The following is a 20,725-nucleotide window of genomic DNA, read 5'->3' on the forward strand; positions in this document are numbered from 1 at the left end:
CCCAGACTGAGCTCCTCTTCCCCCTCTACTCCCTCTGCCATCCTCCCATTACCTCTCCGCAGCTAAAGACTCATTTTCCCCTTTTCCCTCTGCTCCTCCACCTCTCCCTTCCCATCCCCACAGCACTGTACCCGTCCGCTCAACTGTATATATTTTCGTTACCCTATTTATTTTGTTAATGAATTGTACATCGCCTTGATTCTATTTAGTTGCCATTGTTTTTACGAGATGTTCTTCCCCTCGACGCTGTTTAGTGCCATCGTTCTCGTCTGTCCGTCTCCCCCGATTAGACCGTAAGCCCGTCAAACGGCAGGGACTGTCTCTATCTGTTGCCGACTTGTTCATCCCAAGCGCTCAGTACAGTGCTCTGCACATAGTAAGCGCTCAATAAATACTGTTGAATAAATACTATTGAACATTATTTGGCTGGGAAGATCCTGAGCATAAGCAGGGTTTGTCCTCTGGAAATCTCAGAGAATTCCCTTGCCGGCCTCCTCCACATGACATGGGAGCTAAATGGGGTAATAATAATAATAATAATGATAATAATGTTGGTATTTGTTAAGCGCTTACTATGTGCAGAGCACTGTTCTAAGCGCTGGGGTAGACACAGGGGAATCAGGTTGTCCCACGTGGGGCTCACAGTCTTCATCCCCATTTTACAGGTGAGGGAACTGAGGCACGGAGAAGTGAAGTGACTTGCCCACAGTCACACAGCTGACAAGTGGCAGAGCTGGGATTCGAACTCAGGACCTCTGACTCCAGAGCCCAGGCTCTTTCCACTGAGCCACGCTGCTTCTCTTTATTGGGATTCGGGATGGCTGCTGGGAAACCTGAGTAAAAAGTTTCATTCAGTACAAAGTAGCACAGAAAACCATGCTTAGACATACTTTTTATAGGTAGATGACTTGGATGCATTTTTTTTATATTTATAGCAACCTGAGCAGATCTCAGAGAGCAGAGTATTTGCAGATCGGAGCTCTCAGCTGAGAAAGCTTTTGTTCCATCCTCGCTTGTTTACTCTTAGACTAACTCTAATGCTTTTAAGCTTCCCTTTAACTCTGTTTTCGGTTTTACGGCCTTCTTCTACCTGGCCTTTAGAAAGTGCTATAGAAAGCTGGAAGACTTCAAGTGGAGGGGATTTCAGTAACCATTTAGCGTTATAGGCACTGGACTGGCTTTGCATTGTATTTTAACAAAAGATTTAGGAAAAAGATGGGATGCACATTGGTCTTTTCTTCAACATAAGAAGCTCATTATGAGAAAAGAGAACATAAACCCTTCTGCTTTTTAAGATGGCTCAGAGTTTTCTACTTTATTAACAGCTGTAAAGATGAGTCTTTAGAATCAAACTATACCAAATGTACAGAATCCAGGAAAAAACCCCAACAGCCATGAAGACAAGGTTTCTGGAAGCATATGTTTCAGTAGGTCTTGCTTGCAGTATTCAAAGCAAATGCCAAATGAACACCAGCCCAATTCGGACTATCGAAAGAAAATAACATTGCACCGGTACCTACGCTTGGCCAAAGAGATGTTTTCATCAGGGCAGCGGAGGGCTCGGGGTATTAGTTTTCTTTTGGCTAAATGATTCCTCCTTGAAATGCTTTATTTAAAATGTTTCCTTCAGACGCGTGTGTTTTATCTTGCAGCGGGGAGGTTTCCGGTCACAGGCTTATTTGCAGATGTAGGAGCGAAATGAGTGACCTCTGGAAGGCCCCGATCCAAGGCCGCCTGGCGAGTGGGCAGTTGTCCATTTCCACGGTGGACGTTCTGACTTTCGGCCCGTCCACCCTCAGTCTTGTACCGATCCAGTTCTGGATGCTTTTGTGTCAATCTTATTCATTTTCCGGGGCGAGTTTCCCTCCACCTCACCTTCTCATGTTGAGTTTAACACGACAGATGCGGTGACAGACTTCATACCTGTGCAGGATGGGAATCCTTCAAGGTGTTGGAGAGAGTGGGGTGCAGGGGCTCCCATGGAAAAACGCTCTAGGAAGACATGAAATCGACGTAGATGTACAACACGGCACATGTGACGGCATCGCGTTACGCCGCGTGGCCAGTAAAATGCAAGGGACACCGTGGGTGTCTCCTTCGGAATTCACAAGGGCGGGCAGATGCCGCCCAAACTGCTGTGGAATACAGTCACCCGTGTATCCTTAGGCATATCCAAGATTCAGTTTAGGGAATTCCTAGTGCCTGCGGTGGGGGCCGGGATCATGGGAATGCCACCCAAGGTGGGTGAAGCCCTGAGGGCAGGGTCAGGAAGTGGGTCGAGGGAAAGAACCGTCGACCGGGAAGCTTCAGTTGGCTGAATGAGAGATATGAGTCGAGGATAACGACAGAGACAGGGTGAGACGGGGTGGATGATGATGCTGTCTACAGTGACGGGAAAACCGTGGGGAGGACAGAGTTTGGGTGGGAAGATAAGGATTTGTGTTTTGGACATGTTAAGTTTGAAGTTTCGGCGGGACATCCAAGTAGGCCTGTCTCGAAGGCAGAGGGAGATGCGAGACTGCGGAGAGGGAGAGAGATCGGGGTTGCCGATGTAGATTTGGGAATCATCCGCGTAGAGATAGTTAAAGGAACTCCATCGGTTCTTTCCTCTTATCCCCCCCACTAACCACCAGCTCATACGCTTAATTCTATTCCCTCGGTGGTATTTATCGAGTGCTTACCGTGTGCAGAGCGCTGTGCCAGGTGCTTGGGGGACTACAGTACAGTAGAGTTGGTAGACAAGATCAGTCCCACAGGAGCTTAAAATCTTAAGGGTTTCCTGTGTCTCAACTCTCCTTCCTTCCTAATCCACATCCTGCCTCCTCCCTGATCTCCTGCGTGGCTTAGTGGAAAGAGCACGGGCTTGGGAGTCAGAGGTGCTGGGTTCTAATCCCGGCTCCGCCACTTGTCAGTTGCGTGACTTCGGGCAAGTCACTTCACTTCCCTGGGCCTCAGTTCTCTCCTCTGTAAAATGGGGATTAAGACTGTGAGCCCCACGTGGGACAATCTGATAACTTTACATCTAACTCAGCGCTTAGAACAGTGCTCGGCACTTAGTAACAAAAATCCTCATCGTTATCATTATTATTTCCAATCTGCCAGAGCACAGCTCTCCCTATTTTCAAACCTCTTCTGAAATTCCCCCTCCTTCAGGAGGTCTTTCCCAATAAATTTTATTCCTCCCCAACTAGTCAGACCCTCCCAATCATTTGTTCCGGGGCCTCGCTTCCCCTGATTTCCCGGAGTCACTCGGGATGGCTGGCATCGTCAGAGTTAAATAATAATTAGTAATAATTATGGTATTTGTTAAGCACTCACTCGTCAGACACTGTAGTGGCTCAAGCACCCGAGCCACCCTCCCCGCCGTCTTCCCGCCAGGATTCCGTCTTCGGCCGAGGATTCGCTGCGGAGGAAGGGAGGCTGGTGCCTTTGAGACGTCCGCCCGCCGGGATGCATCGCGGGCAGCATTCCTGGCCAACGGATGCTGCCAAGCAACACGGGAAGCTTTGCGGAAAGGGCGGATTCCAACTCTGCAGTCCTCAGTGCTGTTATGGGATCCCTGTGGGAGCGAATGAGTTCTCCAAGGGAGTGTGTGTAGGTGGAGAGTAATAATAAAATGATATTTTATAATATCGTTAAGCAATTATTATGAATATATTTACATATTTGTAAATTTTAGAGAAGCAGCGTGGCTCACTGGAATGAGCACGGGCTTGGGAACCAGAGGTAATGGGTTCAAATCCCGGCTCTGCCACCCGTCAGCTGTGTGACTGTGGGCAAGTCGCTTTACTTCTCTGTGCCTCAGTCCCCTCATCTGTAAAATGGGGATGAAGACTGTGAGCCTCACGTGGGACAACCTGATTACCCTGTTTCTACCCCAGCGCTTAGAACAGTGCTCTGCACATAGTAAACGCTTAACAAATACCAACATTATTAAATATATAAACATATAATTTATATATTATTATCATTAATGATATATTATATACAACATATATAAAATATAAATAGATAATTATAATTTATATATTTATACATTATATGAATAATCATCAATAAAACAATAATAAAAGAAAATAATGGTAAAAGAAAATGAAATAATAAAATTGATAAAAAATAAAATAAAAAAATGAGGGTTGAACACCTTTTCTCCCTTAGCTGGTGAGTCGCGGTGTAGGACAGGGACTGTGTCTGATCTGACTCTATGAGAAGCAGCGTGGGTTAGTGGAAAGAGCATGGGCTTGGGAGTCAGAGGTCATGGGTTCGAATCCCAGCTCTGCCGCTTGTCAGCTGTTTGCCTTTGGGCAAGTCACCTAACGTCTCTGTGCCTCAGTTACCTCATCTGTAAAATGGGGATTAAGACTGTGAGCCTCATGTGGGACAACCTGATTACCCTGTATACCCCAGTGCTTAGAACAGTGCTCTGCACATAGTAAGCGCTTAACAAATACCAACAATATTATCATTATTAATGATAATAACTGTGGTATTTAAGTGTTTACTTTGTGCCAGGCACTGTTCTGAGCGCTGGGGTGGATGGAAGTAAATCAGGTTGGACACAGGTGGGGCTTACGGTCTCAATCCCCATTTTACAGATGAGCAGGCACAGAGAAGTGAAGTGATTTCTCTGAGGTCACACAGCAGATGAGCACTCAATAAATACCACTGATCGCAAGATTGATTCGTTGCTCCTCAGACTTTGGTGACCAACAGAGTCTGCCTGCTTCCTCAGATAGATCTCATGCACCGGAAGACGGAACGTAGATACGCATGGCCTAGTGGCTAGAGAATGGGCCTGGGAGTCAGGGGACCTGAGTTCTAATCCCAGCTCTGCTAGCTGCCCGCTCCGTGACCTTGGAGAAGACACTAAAGATCTCTTTGCCTCAGTTTCCTCATCCATAAAATGAGGGTTGAACACCTTTTCTCCCTTAGGTGGTGAGTCCCGGTGTAGGACAGGGACTGTGTCTCATCTGATTCTGGGAGAAGCGGCGTGGCTCAGTGGGAAGAGCACGGGTTTGTTTGGGAGTCAGAGGTCGTGGGTTCTAATCCCGGCTCTGCCACTTGCCGGCTCTGTGACTTTGGGCAAGTCATTGAACTTCTCTGTGCCTCAGTTACCTCATCTATAAAATGGGGATTAAGACTGCTCCACAGCACTGGAGTATAGGTACATATATTTTTTTGTTATTGGATTTATATTATTAATGATGTGTATATATTTATAATTCTATTTATATTGACCCTATTGATGCCTTTCTACTTGTTATGTTTTATTGTCCGTCTCCCCACTTCTAGACTGTGAGCCAGTTGTTGGGTAGGGATTGTCTCTATCTGTTGCCAAATTGTGCTTTCCGAGCGCTTAGTACAGTGCTCTGCACACAGGAAGCGCTCAATAAATACAATCGAATGAGTGAAGACTGTGAGCCCTGCTTGGGACAACCTGATTACCTTGTGTCTACCCCAGTGCTTAGAACAGTGCTTGGCAGATAGTAAGCACTTAACAAATGCCATCATCATTATTATTATTATTGTTATTATGGTGTCTACCCCAGTACTTAGTAGAGTGATGGGCACCTAGTAAGCGGTTAACAAATCCCCAAATCATTATTAGATTTCGCTTGATTTGGTAACGTTCGGTAAACGTATCCCATCAGACTCTGACGCGTTCGTTTGTGAGGCAGCGTTCTCGTGGATCGTGAACTCATTCGATTAATTTCAGCGCCGTACAGTTTCGAAGATAAAGGCCTATCGGATTATTTGGGGCTCAGCAAATGATAGAGCTAGGCCGTGGACGTGGATATATAAGAATCTTTCATAGGGCTGGAAGGTGCCGGTAATACGTCTTGTCTTCCGCTGTCGAGTCGTAGCGATGCCGTGGACGCGTCTCTCCCAGAACGCCCCGCCTCCACCTGCGATTGTTGGCGTAACCTTCTCTCGGTCAAAATCCCGAAGTGGTTTACCACTGCTTCCTTCCGCGCATTGAACGTGAGTCTCCACCCTCACTCTCTCCCATGCTGCTGCTCCCCAGAACGGGTTTTTTTTGACTTGTAGCACATCATTCATTCATTCAATAGTATTTATTGAGCGCTTACTATGCGCAGAGCACCGTACTGAGCGCTTGAAATGAACAAGTCGGCAACAGATAGACAGTCCCTGCCGTTCGACGGGCTCACGGTCTGATCGGGGGAGACGGACAGACGAGAACGATGGCGATAGATAGAGTCGAGGGGAAGAACATCTCGTAAAAACATTGGCGACTAAATAGAATCAGGGCGATGGACATTTCATTAACAAAATAAACAGGGTAACGAAAATATATACAGTTGAGCGGACGAGAACAGTGCTGAGGGAATGGGAAGGGAGAGGGGGAGGAGCAGAGGGAAAGGGGGGAAAAGAGGGCTTAGCTGAGGAGAGGTGGGGGGGTAGAGGGGAAGTAGAGGGAGCAGAGGGAAATGAGGAGCTCAGTCTGGGAAGGCCTCTTGGAGGAGGTGAGTTTTAAGTAGGGTTTTGAAGAGGGGAAGAGAAGTAGGAACATCGCCTTCCGCTCGCTAGCCATGGAATGGTTAGGCCTCTCCTTAACTCTCCTCCCGTAGTCCAGAGTGTTTGAGTACCGGAGACTCTCCAGGGGCGACCCGGAGTGGGGGCCGGGTAATATGTTGTCGTCGTCGTCGTCTTATGCTGTCGGGTCGGGTCCTCCCCGTAGCAGAACCATGGGCTCGTCTCTCCCAGAACGCCCCACTTCCATCTGCAGTCGTTCCGGTAGTGGATCCGTAGAGTTTCCTTGGTTAAAAATCCGGAAGTGGTTTCCCACTGCCCCCCTCCGCGCGGTAAACGAGTCTCCGCCCTCGACGCCCTCCCTTGCCGCTGCTGCCCAGCACAGGAGAGTTTTGACTGGTAGCGGATCGCCTTCCACTCCACTAGCTGCCCAAGCTAGGAAGGGAAGCAGCGTGGCTCAGCGGAAGGAGCCTGGGCTGCGGAGTCAGAGGTCATGGGTTCGACTCCCGCCTCTCGCACTTGTCAGCTGTGTGACTGTGGGCAAGTCGCTTCGCTTCTCTGGGCCTCACTTACCTCATCTGTAAAATGGGGATTAACTGTGAGCCTCACGTGGGACGACCTGATTACCCTGTTTCTTCCCCAGCGCTTAGAACAGTGCTCGGCACATAGTAAGCGCTTAACAAATGCCATTATAATTATTAGAGAAGCAGCGTGGCTCATTGCAAAGAGTGCAGGCTTGGGAGTCAGAGGTCATGGGTTCGAATCCCTGCTCCGCTGCTTGTCAGCTGTGTGACTGTGGGCAAGTCATTTAACTTCTCTGTGCCTCAGTTACCTCATCTGTAAAATGGGGATTAAGACTGTGAGCCTAATGTAGGACAACCTGATTACCCTGTACCTACCCCAGCACTTAGAACAGTGCTCTGCACATAGTAAGCGCTTAATAAATGCCAACATTATTATTATTATTATTAGGCGTCTGCTTCACTCTCCTTCCTGTAGTCGAGACTGGTAGAGTCCTGGAAACTAAAACACATATTTATAATAGTAGGCATCTATCTATTTTCATAATTCGGTTGGACTCATTTTTGAAAAAAATAAGTTTGTTTTTCGAGGATATCGTCTCGTTACTTTCCATGTGAATTCATCCCAGGAACTATTCTAGCCTGGTGGAAAAAAAAAATCTTGAATTTCTTTGAAATTTAACGCCTCAAAGGCCACGAGAAAACTGATTGTTTATTTTCCCGCTCCCAGAGGTGTTTTCAGATCTCTAATTGGGTGGAGGGCATGAGTGATCCGCATGTTCAGAGTCACCTGAAAGGAAGGAAAACCAGAATGTTGCCCCTTAAGTCTTGCACACACCCAGAGCTGGGTTTTAGATTTCAAAGCCTGATCTACTCTGGCTGTATTATAGATAAGCCGTTCCGTTTTACCCCTGAAAAAAGAGAAGGCACGCTTGGTTTCGGGTTTTCCCAGAAGAGTTAGTCTGCAGAGTTCTGCATTAATAATAATGTTGGTATTTGTTAAGCGCTTACCATGTGCAGAGCACTGTTCTAAGCGCTGGGGGAGATACGGGGTCATCGGGTCGTCCCACGTGAGGCTCACAGTTAATCCCCGTTTTACAGATGAGGTCACTGAGGCACAGAGAAGTGAAGTGACTCGCCCACAGTCGCACTGCTGACAAGCGGCAGAGCCGCGGGTCGAACCCATGACCTCTGAGTCCGAAGCCCAAGCTCTTTCCATGAGCCACGCTGCTTCCCACCGAGCATGACGTGGGCAGTGTAAAACACGTATGCAGATGAAGCCCAGTACATAGCCAGACATAACAGGAAGAGAGGAAGGAAGTTCTGGCTACCAGACTTTGCTACTGCTTTGGGGTTCCTTGTCCTCAATCTAAAATGACTCCAGCAGACCCAGGCTAGGTAGGGCTCTTTCCCAAAAGACTCTACAGTTCTCTTTTTCCAGGAGTTTTTGGCTCTGTCCCCTACTTGTGATAGCGGGCTCGGGGGCGTGCCAGATGCAATTAATATTTTGTTTCAGGAAACCCTGTTCTGTCAGGGCTAGTTTGGATGTGAAACCTAAATAATTTTATGATTAACTGCACCACTCGAGTGCCGTGTTCTCTCCCTGTGCAGACTCTGAATGGACTTGTTGGAATTCCAGGTCAGCAATGGTAGGGTAGAAAACTACAGAAGCAAAGATGATAAGCTGAAATAAGAAAGAAGGAATCATAGACTCGGGGAGAAGCGGAAAATGAAATCCATGTTTTGCCTCAGGGCACTAATTGGAAATTTCACCCAGCAAGAAAGATGCAACTCTCATCAGTGTGAACAGGGGAGGAACATCATTTTACAGTTGGAGCCACAGAGAGGTTAAGAGCCTTGGGAAGGCCGCGGAGCAGGCCAATGGCTAAACTGGGATTAGTAATAATAATAATGATAATGTTGGTATTTGTTAAGTGCTTACTATGTGCCAAGTACTGTTCTAACCGCTGAAGTAGATACAGGGTAATCAGGTTGTCCAACGTGAGGCTCACAGTCTCAATCCCCGTTTTACAGATGAGGTCACTGAGGCACCGAGAAGCCGTGACTAGCCCAAAGTCACCTGCTGACAGGTGGCGGAGCCGGAATTAGAACCCATGACCTCTGACTCCTAAGTCCTTGCTCTTTCCACTGTGTCACACTGTTTATCTTCTCTGCTTCTGGGTTCTGGGATTAGAACCCAGGTGCCCTTATTAAATAATAATGATGGCATTTGTCAAGCTCTTACTATGTGTCAAGCTTGGTCTTTTCCGTACATCACCCTGCCTCTTGGTTTCCCAAAGAAGCATCCGGAAGCTCCGCGAGACTAACTCAACCAATTATTTCTTTTTGATCAGCCCTGGCTCCCTACTGATATTTCCATTTTTCAAAAATCATTACCAATCACCCTCATATTTGTTTATTGAGCACCTACTAGATGTCAAGCATTTTAGTAGACACTTTTGAGCACACAATTAAAGTAAAACACAAGATCTCTGCTCTAAAAAGTGTCTGCGTTTCAGTGGGGCAGAGGCAGATAGACTCGGAATTATTTACAGATAGTGGAAGTAAGAGTAAGTACTAGAGTTACAACAGGTAATAGTGAATACCTAGTGAATAACTATAACGCAGAAGTGAGCGGATCGTAACTATCGAGTATCGAGCACCAGTTCTTAACCATGAGCCCGTACTGGTAGTCTCCCCTTAGAGATTGATCCGGGATAGGCTTCGGCAACTTTTAATCCACATTCATTGGACTTTTGCTTCAGTACTGTGAACTAGAGGACGGTGAAAGTATTTTTCATCTTTTCACGAGTCTTTTTCTTCTGTGTCATGATAAAACATAGGGGGTGATTGCACGAGTCCATTTTTAGACCAGAATACATTCATGCTGTGATTTTAATTTCCAAAAGGCCTGAGGAAACGTATTCATCAGGTCTTCAAATCTGACAGACCGTAGCTTTCCCCACGTTCAGAGTTCTCCTCGTAGTCCACCTCGTCCAGCCAGCCTTTCCTGATTCATTAGCAGCACATTAAGACATATAAATCTACCCCAGGTCTCTAGCATGTGTGAATGGATTCATTCGATCGTATTTGTTGAACGCTTACTCTGTGCAGAGCACTGTACTAAGTGCTTGGAAAGTACAATTCAGCAATAGAGGCAATCCCTACCCACACCGGGCTTATTCTTACCTACCTTTAACACTCCTATGTGTACGTTTATTTAGTTGTTCATTCCATCAATTGCACTGACTTCCGTATTTGCAAATATTTTTCTGTCTCCCCCATTTGACTGTAGGTATCTTTTAGGCAGAGAACGTATCAATTCTTCACTTTACACATCCCACTCTAGTACAGAAACGTGACTGGAAACAAAAAATATATTGTCCAATTATAAATGGATGTTTCTGCCCTCCGACTTAGTCCGTTAGGTCTCCAAAGCATTTGGAATTGTGGCATTCAACCGTTTTTAAGAATAAATGCTCGCGTTCTAAAACGCGAGGAAATGGTACTTAGAACTTTTTCTTGTAAAAGAAGAGGTATAATTTGTGTCCAGGGTTGAAGAGAAGTTAATTGAACATCTTTCGGTTAGCACTGTATTTCAGCGTAAAGCAACTATGCAACAATTGTCTCGTAATAGATTAGAGTTAAGGGAATGTTAAATTACCTCCACATGTTCCAAAAAAGGATTTCATTGGCCTCATATTTCATTAGGTGTGCCATTGTGGTTTATCTGCGGTGTTCCTGGTGGATTCTCAGCTCTAAGGGGTATTTCATGAACTTGAATTGAGATTGAAGTCTTCAAAGCCAGTTAATACGAGCAAGTTTGAAGTTGACTGGTTTGAGGGTGGAGTCCCAAATTTCCCCCAGTTCAGTTACTTTGAATTAGATGCTTACTTAGGATTTGAATTAGATGCCGAATTCAGAAAAAATGAACTTAAAAAACCTCTTGTTACATTTTGGTCTGTTAACAATCGGCATTTTCATCGTGATTTATTCCGGATCTGAGCGTGGAACTGATAGGCTTGACTTGTGCGTGAAAAAGGTGTAGAGAATTTACTCTCTCTCAACCTTAGGGAAGATGAGAACAGTATGTGAAAAATAACGAAAGACCATCAAAACCCTGAAACGAAATGTCGGGCAGAATTTTCCCGGGACACGTAGGTTCAGCCCGGATTTATCCAGTGAGAATGGAGAATTGGATTCAATCACAATACTACTGTTTAAATGTTTTCAACAGAGTGAATATGTATATGCTTATGACAGATTGATAAATGGGTGGGATCCGCTGCTGAAGCACTTTAGGGCGAAAATGACTTGGAATGACTCTGGGAGTCTTTGGAGAGGCCAATATGGCCTGTTGGAAAGAGCGAAGGATGGAAAGTCAAGAGATCTGGGTTTTGGTCTTGGCTCCGCCGCTTGCCTGCCTTGTGAACTCTGTCAAGTCACTTAACTTCTCTGGGCCTCGGTTTCCTCGTCGGTTAAAACGGGGGTCAAACGACACTGCCTCTCCCTTCTTCTTAGCCTGTGAGACCTTGTTTTTGATTCGGCACCTAGTAGGCGCTGAATAAATATCTTCATCACTTTCATACATTAAATCCATGTTATACTCAGTTTTGACACAATACATGTTGCACAGGACCTGGTGGGTAGAATGTTGGTAGGGAATTAGGAAGCGCTCGTCCAGTAACGCGAGCCTTTGGGATGCGGTGTTTGAAGAAACAGCCTGTGCCAATTCTGAGAATCAGCTCATACCCTTAGCTAGCACAGAATGATCTGGTTGGAAACGTTAGGGGGTTTGAATAGATAAAGGCATTTTAGGCTTCTTTTCCACAGTTCCACAGTCATCCACATTGCTCCAAACTAGCTCAGATCGGCTCTGCAGAGGCCTCCTAATCGATAGTAAAAACGGTTCATTTGTACTGTCACTTTGCTCTGATCCGAACGGGATTGCTGTCTCAGAATAATTTAATGGAAAGACTAGAGGGAGACCGGTAAGGGATGGTTTGAGTGATGTGCTGTCCTCAAGGGTTGAAATCGGTGACTTTAAGGCCCCTTTCTGCTGTGATCCTTGGCACCAGCAAAATACGAAAGAATGGATACAAGAATCCAGTGGGTATTTCAGCCCTTGCACTCTGGAGATAGGGTAAGGAAGGTAAGGATGGTGTCTTTCCCTTCTGCTGTATTTCCCAGTAATAATAATAATGTTGGTATTTGTTGAGCGCTTACAATGTGCAAAGCACTGTTCTAAGCGCTGGGGGAGATGCAGGGTGATTAGGTTGTCCCACATGAGGATCACGGTCTTAATCCCCATTTTACATAAGAGGTAACTGAGGCACAGAGAGGTTAAATGACTTGTCCACAATCACACAGCTGACAGGTGGATTCTAACCCATGACCTCTGACTCCCAAGCCCATGCCCTTTCCACTGAGCCACGCTGCTTCTCCCAAGCGCCTAAGACAGTGCTCTGCAGATAAAAATAGGAATAATAATAAGAATAATTATGGTATTTGTTAAGCACTTACTATGTGCCAGGTGGGTACCAGAAAATTGGGTTGAGCGTAGTCCCTATCCCGCATAGGGCTCAAGATCTTGTTCCCCATTTCACAGATGAGGTGACTGAGGCACAGAGAAGCAAAGTGATTGGCCTAAGGTCACACAGCAGACAGGTGGGAGAGCCGGGATTAGAACCCAGAAATTCCCGACCCCCAGGCCCCTGCTCTGTCCTCTCTCCCGTGTTGCTTCCCCTAGTGTTTATAATCCCGGCTCCGCCGCCTGTCAGCTGTGTGACTTGGGGCAAGTCACTTAACTTCTCGGTGCCTCAGTTGCCTCATCTGGAAAATGGGGAATTACGACTGTGAGCCTCACATGGGACAACCTGCTAACCGTGTCTCTACCCCAGCGCTCGGCACATAGTAAGCGCTTAACAAATGCCATTATTATTATTGTTATTATTATGCATATAGGGTAGGTTGGACATGGTGCAGCCCTGGATGGGCAGTATGATATTCCATTGTGACTGAGTGATGCTCTGAGATTGGTGAAGACTCAAATCGGGACTCACCGTGGTCGCGTTTTGGAGGGGGATTTTAGTTTCGAAACCGATGACAGAAAAACGGATAGTGCTACTGCGGTGATGGCCGGGCACGGCCTTACTTCGGCTTTAGCGTACTTTGAGGGAGAAGTTTCAACCAAGAGTGGGATTGGGATTTGGGATTTGTTAAGCGCTTACTACGTGCAGAGCACTGTTCTAAGCGCTGGGGTAGACACAGGGGAATCAGGTCGTCCCACGTGGGGCTCACAGTCTTAATCCCCATTTTGCAGATGAGGTAACTGAGGCACAGAGATGTTAAGTGACTCGCCCACAGTCGCACAGCTGACAAGTGGCAGAGCTGGGATTCGAACTCATGACCTCTGACTCCAAAGCCCGGGCTCTTTCCACTGAGCCACGCTGCTTCTCTGTGAGGCAGAACAGTTGAGAATCCAAGTAGAAACATCTGAGCATTTGCCAAACCCTGGCACCCAAGACCTGACACTACCAAAACGCATCTGTTCTTGTGTTTTTCAGGTATCCCTCGGGTTATCCAAAGCAAATTTCGCCTGCCTCTCAGGTTAATATGCTTTCCAGCTCAACCTTCCAAAACTGCAAACTACAAAGTAACTATCGATACCAACAAACCTCCAGTGAATCTGTTCAATCTCTTCCCAGGTAGGGCTCGGGGTCGACAGGTCTCTCACGTCCGAAATGCTAGAAATTCTTTATCACGGAGTAGCGAGGGGGACTAACGAGGGGTAATTATACGGTAAACACCAAATAACCTTATTAGAATGCCTCAAGGATTTTTCTTCCAGGTTGCTTGTTCAAAGGTGTAGTTTATGGCAACACAACGGTGATATAAAGCTTTTAAGTTTGATTAAAAATGCTGTAATCATTATTTTGCTTCACGGCTCAGCAACAGAAGCTTCAAATGTTTCATTTAAGACTCCAGGATATTGTCTGGAATGTAAATATTTATTATCCCCTTTATCGTATGTATATAATACATAGGAGTTTCCTAAACATATATTTATGGTCCCAGTGAGCAAGCCTATAAATAAGGGTGCTTCTGAAATCAGACGTCGGGGGCATTTGGGGCCCAGGGATGCTCTCATTCTGGGGCTCGAGGTGAGGGTCGGCTCATCACTTTGACCTTTTATGTCCCTCTCCGAGGGTGGAGGGAAAGGAAGAGCCGTTCTCCAGGTGACGGTTAGCTTCCGTTTTGTGCAGCTCGGCTGAGTTGGATGCAGTTGCGCTTTGGTGGGGTGAAATATGTTTCCAAAACACCGGCTTTTGTATCCAGCCTCTCCATACCTCCCCTTTTTTCGGTGGTGGTGATGGAATTCAAAGATAGAAAAACAGCAAGCCCTTGGAGATTGACAGGCCTTTCCTATCCCACTGTTTACTACGTATTAGTGGATAAAATTTTCACTCCCGAAGCATGGCTCCCTCAACAGTATAGGCGTTTCATGGTAAGTCTCATTTTTGTGTTTACTCTTTTTCTGTTGTTGTTGTTGTTACTCTGGATTTTGAGGTGCTTTTAATCGAAAATTCTGTGGGCAGGGGATGTGCCCGTCTACCGACTCTGCTATGTTGTACTTTCCCAAGATCTCAGTACAGTGTTCTGCACAGAGTGAGCGCTCAATAAAAACGATTGATGTGTTGACAGAGTGAAATCCTCCCAGTGAAGCCAGCTTTTATATGCTTGCTTGCATAATGATTAGAAGTGTTGTGTGTGCATACTTGAGCCCGCATAACATGAATTTTAATTAGCTCAGCGCTTCTTTGGGGGTTCCCTTTCTTCTACGTTTGTGCGGATAAAATTTGGAGTGTTCAAGGAGGTAAATCTGTAAAACGAAACCCAGAGACAAAGTAACCACAATGTTTTACAGGCAATATGCAGCAGAAGGAAGAGCCTTATTGAGTCTCTGCCTGCCTCTGAAGGGAGAGCCAGACATTTCAAATACCACGAGACACATGAGCAACAAATCCAGAAATTCCCTTTGGTTAAACGTCTGACTCCTGCGGGCTTGGCAGCTCTCTTTTAAAGTGATGACTGGGACGGACAGTTGGGCTCCGTGTACTAGAGCAAACAGCTTAGCGTATCGAACGTACTGTGCCTCTGGGGTCGTGCGGACCCAGATGTGTCGAGCAAAACACCGGTGGCTCATCGGTGAATTTCCTCAATAGGCTTCAAAAGCCCTTAGCCTGAATATTGCCTTTAAATACTTAGTATCCTGCATTTATTCCTGGTCGCTCAACCCAGGCAACCCTCCTTTAGGAAACTCTTCATATTTCCCAAGTCCGTAACCCTTCTGATTCCAGCCCTCTAGTTTTTGTTTTGTTCCATGTTAAGCGTGAGGAAGTCTTCATGCTACGAAGAGTGGGCGTGTCAGCGTAACCAGAACTGAACCACTTTCGGGTTGCACCGTGCCTACCGTATTTTATGGCGGTGGCCACTGTTAATAGTTGTGGCGTCGGAAAAGGCTCTCCTGGCCAGAAGTCTGTAAATAAATGTGAGGCAAACAAATAAATCCAATTAAGTGAGAGTGACGGGACTGAGAAATCCGGTATTTCCTTCTCATGCGTCTACATTTTCTTTTTACCAACATCATATATTCCCCAAGAAGCCCTCCATTCGTTCAGTCTAATGATCAGGCTGCTAACTTTGTATTTTTGCCCACTTTATGATAAATGACTGCTATGGTTCCTTTTAATATTCCCTAGAAAATACATTTAAATTCGAGCCATCTGTCTGGTCCTTTAACCCGTTAAGATTTTTTAAAGCCACATCCACTGTCCTTTTTAGAAAAACTCGAAAACCTGACAGGCTTCAGGTTGTGATTCACCAGTGTCTCTTAAAACCCTTTTTGAATTCTGGAATCGGCTTTTCCAAGACATACGTTTAGTCCTGATGAATTAGTCGCCTCGTCTCTATTTCTGTTTTTTTTCTTTCCTTTCGTCGGGGCAGTAACATTTTTAGAGTTAAATTTTGTTTGCAGGAAATGCCTGAGTCTGCTGCATCCAGTCAGGAAGCTTAATTAAAAATTTATATAGCTTTTCACTTTAGCTTGTGTATTTCACTTCTGGTGTCTACATCAATGTTGGTTTGATAGCATCTTCATACCTTTAAGTCTTAATTCCAGAGTCCTGAAATCCTGGATCATTTTGAGGAGGATCAAAATTGGGTGCTCTTAGAGTTTGGCTTTCTTCAAATGGTTTCTTTTTCCCTTACCTTTTCCTGAGAGGGAAAAGAAAGGTTTTTCATCAGCTCTGCCCAGCAGACCTAAGGATGAAGGCAAGGTAGACACCGTACTTTATTCGCTCAGAAGGAAAGCTTAGGAGATCAAATTTTTCGAAGAGGAAATTAAAATGGTTCAGTATTTTGTTTGTAAGGCGGAAAGGTCCAATCTCGAAGAGAAGGTGACTGAATCAAGCTCGCCACGTGCAACCCTGTCTTATTGAAGGCTAAAGGTGACAGATTGCTTCTTTTAGTTCACCGACCCTTTAACTTGCAAAAATTTCATTTTTCATTCCGTTGAAATAACAGCCTCCCCGTTCCCTGTTTTCCGTTGCAGACTTTACCGACGCCTCGGACGATGATCAGGTGAACGTGCTGGGATTTCATCTGATAGGCGGTTCCGTAGTCACTCTTCTCGCTTCGAAGACTTCTCGTAAGTTAAAACAAGGTGGTGAGTTTCAACTGATAGGCGGTTCCGTAGTCACTCTTCTCGCTTCGAAGACTTCTCGTAAATTAAAACGAGGTGGTGAGTTTCACCGATGAGCGAGGGGGGCCCCGGACCTGAGGTTTGCATACCAAGAAGAGAGAGCACTGTCTGGAACGCTTGAGGTTGGGAGGACAGGTCCAGAGATCACAGTCAATTCCAACCCATAGACTGTCAACTGAAAATGAGAATTCTCTCTATGAAGAGGGACAGAATCTCTGGAAATGAGAAAGGGTTTGATCAATTCAGTAGTCCAGCGATACACTCATTAATGAAGTGTGAATGTTTCATTCCCTGTTCTTATAATCATTTCCTAAATGCAACAAGACAGCGATTGAGACAGTGTTCTAGGTCAATCAATCAGTGGTATTTATTGAGCATTTACGCTGTGCAGAGCACTGTCCTAAACACTTGGGAGTGTACAATATAATAGAGTTGGGAGTCACGTTCCCTGCCCACAAGGAGGTTAAAGTCTAGAGGGGGAGACAGACATTAAAATAAATCACGGACAGGTACATCAGTGCTGTGGGCCTGAAGACGGAGTGAATACCGAATGCTAAAAGGGTCTAGATTCATGTATTTGGGTGACAGCTACCTAAATTTTTTGTAACCAAAGATGGATTCCAAAAAGTGGCGACATCCTTTCAGTCCTAGCCCTTGAAAGGAGCAGCGTCTTAGCGCGGTCCTTCTCTTTTCCTTCCTCCCGCTCCTCTTTGCCTTCCTTTTCATAGTGATTGTTAAGAACTTAGTGGATGCCAACCACCGTGTCAAGCACTGAGATAGATCCAAGATAATCAGATTGGACCTAGGCCCTGTCCCACTCTGGGCACACAGTTGAAGAGAGAGGGAGAACAAGTATCTTATCCCCATTTCACAGATGAGGTAGCTGGTGCCCAGGGAGGTCATCACTTATTTTGTTAATGAAATGAACATCGCCTTGATTCCATTTATTTGCTGTTGTTTTAATGAGATGTTCATCCCCGTGATTCTACTTATTGCTATTGTTCTCGTCTGTCCGTCTCCCCCGATTAGACCGTAAGCCCGTCAAAGGGCAGGGACTGTCTCTATCTGTTACCGATTTGTACATTCCAAGGGCTTAGTACAGTGCTCTGCACATAGTAAGCGCTCAATAAATACTATTGAATGAAAAGGTCAAGGGACTTATCATAGGGGCTGTACAACAGGCAGCTGGCAGAGCAGGGCCTAGATGCCACCGTGGCATAGAGGATAGAGCACGGGCCTGGGAGCCAGAAGGTCATAGGTTCTAATCCCAGCTCTGCCCCCTGTCTGCTGTGTGGCCTTGGGCAAGCCACTTCACTTCTCTGAGCTTCAGTTACCTCATCTGTAAAACGGGGATGAAGACTGTGAGCCCCGTGCGATCCAGGGACCGCGTCCAACCCGATCTGCTTGTATCCTGGCACACAGTAAATGCTCAACAACCATAATTATCGCTATTATTATTGTCTCCTGACTCCCAGCTCCATGCTCTTTCCACTGGGCCAGGTTCTTCTTCCCGCAGAACAAGTGTGACACCCTTATTTGTGGCAGAGCACAGTATTAGGTACTGTGGGATATTCTAAACAAAAGCAATATATGGTTCCTTCAGGGATTTTTCAGTTCGCTTCCAACAGCCTCAAAGCCAGCCCCTGACAAGGGAGTCCCAGAGGAAATGCTCTGGGGGGGGGTCTAGGGGGGTCCCATCACTAGTAAAGGGCTGAATTATGGCCCCTCAGCGTGAAACTAATGTATAGAAACTTTATTGAAGGCCATTTTGTGCATTCTGCTGTAGTCTTAATATGGCATATAATGAATAATGTTGAAGGAACAGTAATTATTTGTGTGGTATTTGGTAAGCGAACACTGAGTGCTGGTGTCTTGTCTTACGCCATCGAGTCGTCTCCGACCCATCGCGACGCCACGGACACGTCTCTCCCAGAATGTCCCGTTCTCCATCTGCGATGGTTCCGGTAGTGCGTCCATAGAGTTTTCTCGGTAAAAATCCGGAGGCGATTTACCGTTGCTGCCTTCTACGCAGTAAACTCCAGTCTCCGCCCTCGACTCTCTCCCGAGCCGCCGCTGCCCAGCATGGGAGAGTTTGTGGATACGAGTTAATCGGGTCAGACGCACTTCCTTTCCCACCTGTGGTTCACAGTCTAAGTAGAAGGGACGATAGGCGTCGGATCCCCATTTTACAGATGAGGTTAAGTGTCTTGTCCAAGGTCACACAGCAGGCGGTTGGCGGAGCTGTGATTAAAACCCAAGGTGTTCTAACTCTCAGGCTACGCTGCTCCTCGTAATCGTAAGGTAAATCCAACTGTGAACCCAGAGTGGAGCATGTCATGTTTACACTGGAATCCATCTCAACATCTGTAAGTACGTTCTGAGCTTTCAACTAAAGGAGCGTTGGCTTTGATGCCAGCGTGATGGTAGAGAAGCAGCGTGGCTCAGTGGAAAGAGCATGGGCTTGGGAGTCAGAGGTCATGGGTTCGAACCCAAACTCGGCCCCTTGTCAGCCGTGTGACTGTGGGCAAGTCACTTCACTTCTCTGTGCCTCAGTTCCCTCATCTGTAAAATGGGGGTGAAGACTGTGAGCCTCACGTGGGACAACCTCATTCCCCTGTATCTACCCCAGCGCTGAGAACGGTGCTCTGCAAGTAGTAAGCGCTTAACAAATACCAACATTATTATTATTATTATTACTTTGATATATTTATGTTAGAATTTACTTTGACCTGCTTACTTAGTAAATCATTTACCCTTAAACTCCGTGGTTTGTGAGTAGACTGTTTATCTCCCCTCACTAAATGAAATGCTACACGTGTTAAGTTTGATTTGCTATAGTTTAGCTTGTCCTATTCCAAAATTTGGGGTTTCTGAAGAGGTAAATTGTTATGATTTGGGATTCATTCATTCAATAGTATTTATTGAGCGCTTACTATGTGCAGAGCACCGTACTAAGCGCTTGGAATGTACAATTGGGCAACAGATCGAGACGATCCCTGCCCAACGACGGGCTTACGGTATATATAGCAAATATATATATATACATATATAAAATATATGCATATATGTATATATATATAAATATATAACAAAAACATAAGATTTCAGAATTATTTCTAGAGCATGAGGAAAACTTAAATTACTGACCTCTTCTGCCACTGGCTGATTGACGTGACTGTAATAAAATACAACAATTTCATCAAACTAGAGTCCAGAAGAGATTCTAGCAACTGTTGCAACGATGTCAGCTTGGAGGCTAGACCGGAAGCTTGTCTCTAGACTGGAAGCTTGTTGCGGGTAGGGAATGTGTCCGTTTGTTGCCATACTGTGCTCTTCCAAGCGCTTAGCAGTGCTTTGCACATAATAAGCTCTCAATGAATACGATGGAATGAATGAACCCCGTTGTACTGTACTCTCCCAGGTGGTTAGCACAGTGCTCTGCACACAGTAAGCTCCCCACAAAAATCACTGATTGATTGATTCTGAAGGAGGGAGGGAGTGGGCAGTCTTTTGCACACAGTAGGCGCTCAGTAAATACGATTGAATAAGTGAGAGTGGACAGAGGTGGAACAGCGGACCTTGGAACCTGGGTCCAGGGCGTAGGCTTTGAACAGTTGCCTCTTCACTTATCTCCAGCGTCATCTTCATTAACCCCATTTATCGAGTGACTTGTCTGTATCAGACACCACTGTACTGTCGAGAAGCAGCGTGGCTCAGTGAAGAGTGCCCGGGCTTGGGAGTCAGAGGCCATGAGTTCGAATGCCGGCTCTGCCACTTGGCAACTGTGTGACTGTGGGCAAGTCACTTCACTTCTCTGTGCCTCAGGTACCTCATCTGTAAAATGGGGATTAACCGTGAGCCTCACGTGGGACGACCTGATTACCCCGTATCTACCCCAGAGCTTAGAACAGTGCTCGGCACGTAGTAAGCGCTTAACAAATACCAACAT

At 45.9% G+C, this 20,725-nt stretch overlaps 1 protein-coding gene across 7 annotated transcripts in view; it reads left to right on the plus strand.

Moving 5' to 3' along the window:
• The window catches only part of BBS9 (Bardet-Biedl syndrome 9), a 483,236-nt gene that overhangs the window by 215,664 nt on the left and 246,847 nt on the right, over nt 1–20,725 (plus strand). For all 7 annotated transcript variants that reach the window (XR_005661271.1, XM_039915128.1, XM_039915127.1 and 4 more), the window contains 2 exons: nt 13,580–13,720; nt 16,627–16,722. Coding sequence is in view for 6 of the 7 variants with exons in the window: in XM_039915128.1 (XP_039771062.1) it covers nt 13,580–13,720; nt 16,627–16,722 (237 nt within the window). In the remaining variant the exon portion in view is untranslated. The remainder of the gene's footprint in view (nt 1–13,579; nt 13,721–16,626; nt 16,723–20,725) is intronic.

This window comes from Ornithorhynchus anatinus, chromosome 21, assembly GCF_004115215.2.
Source record: "Ornithorhynchus anatinus isolate Pmale09 chromosome 21, mOrnAna1.pri.v4, whole genome shotgun sequence".
Lineage (NCBI taxonomy): Eukaryota > Metazoa > Chordata > Mammalia > Monotremata > Ornithorhynchidae > Ornithorhynchus > Ornithorhynchus anatinus.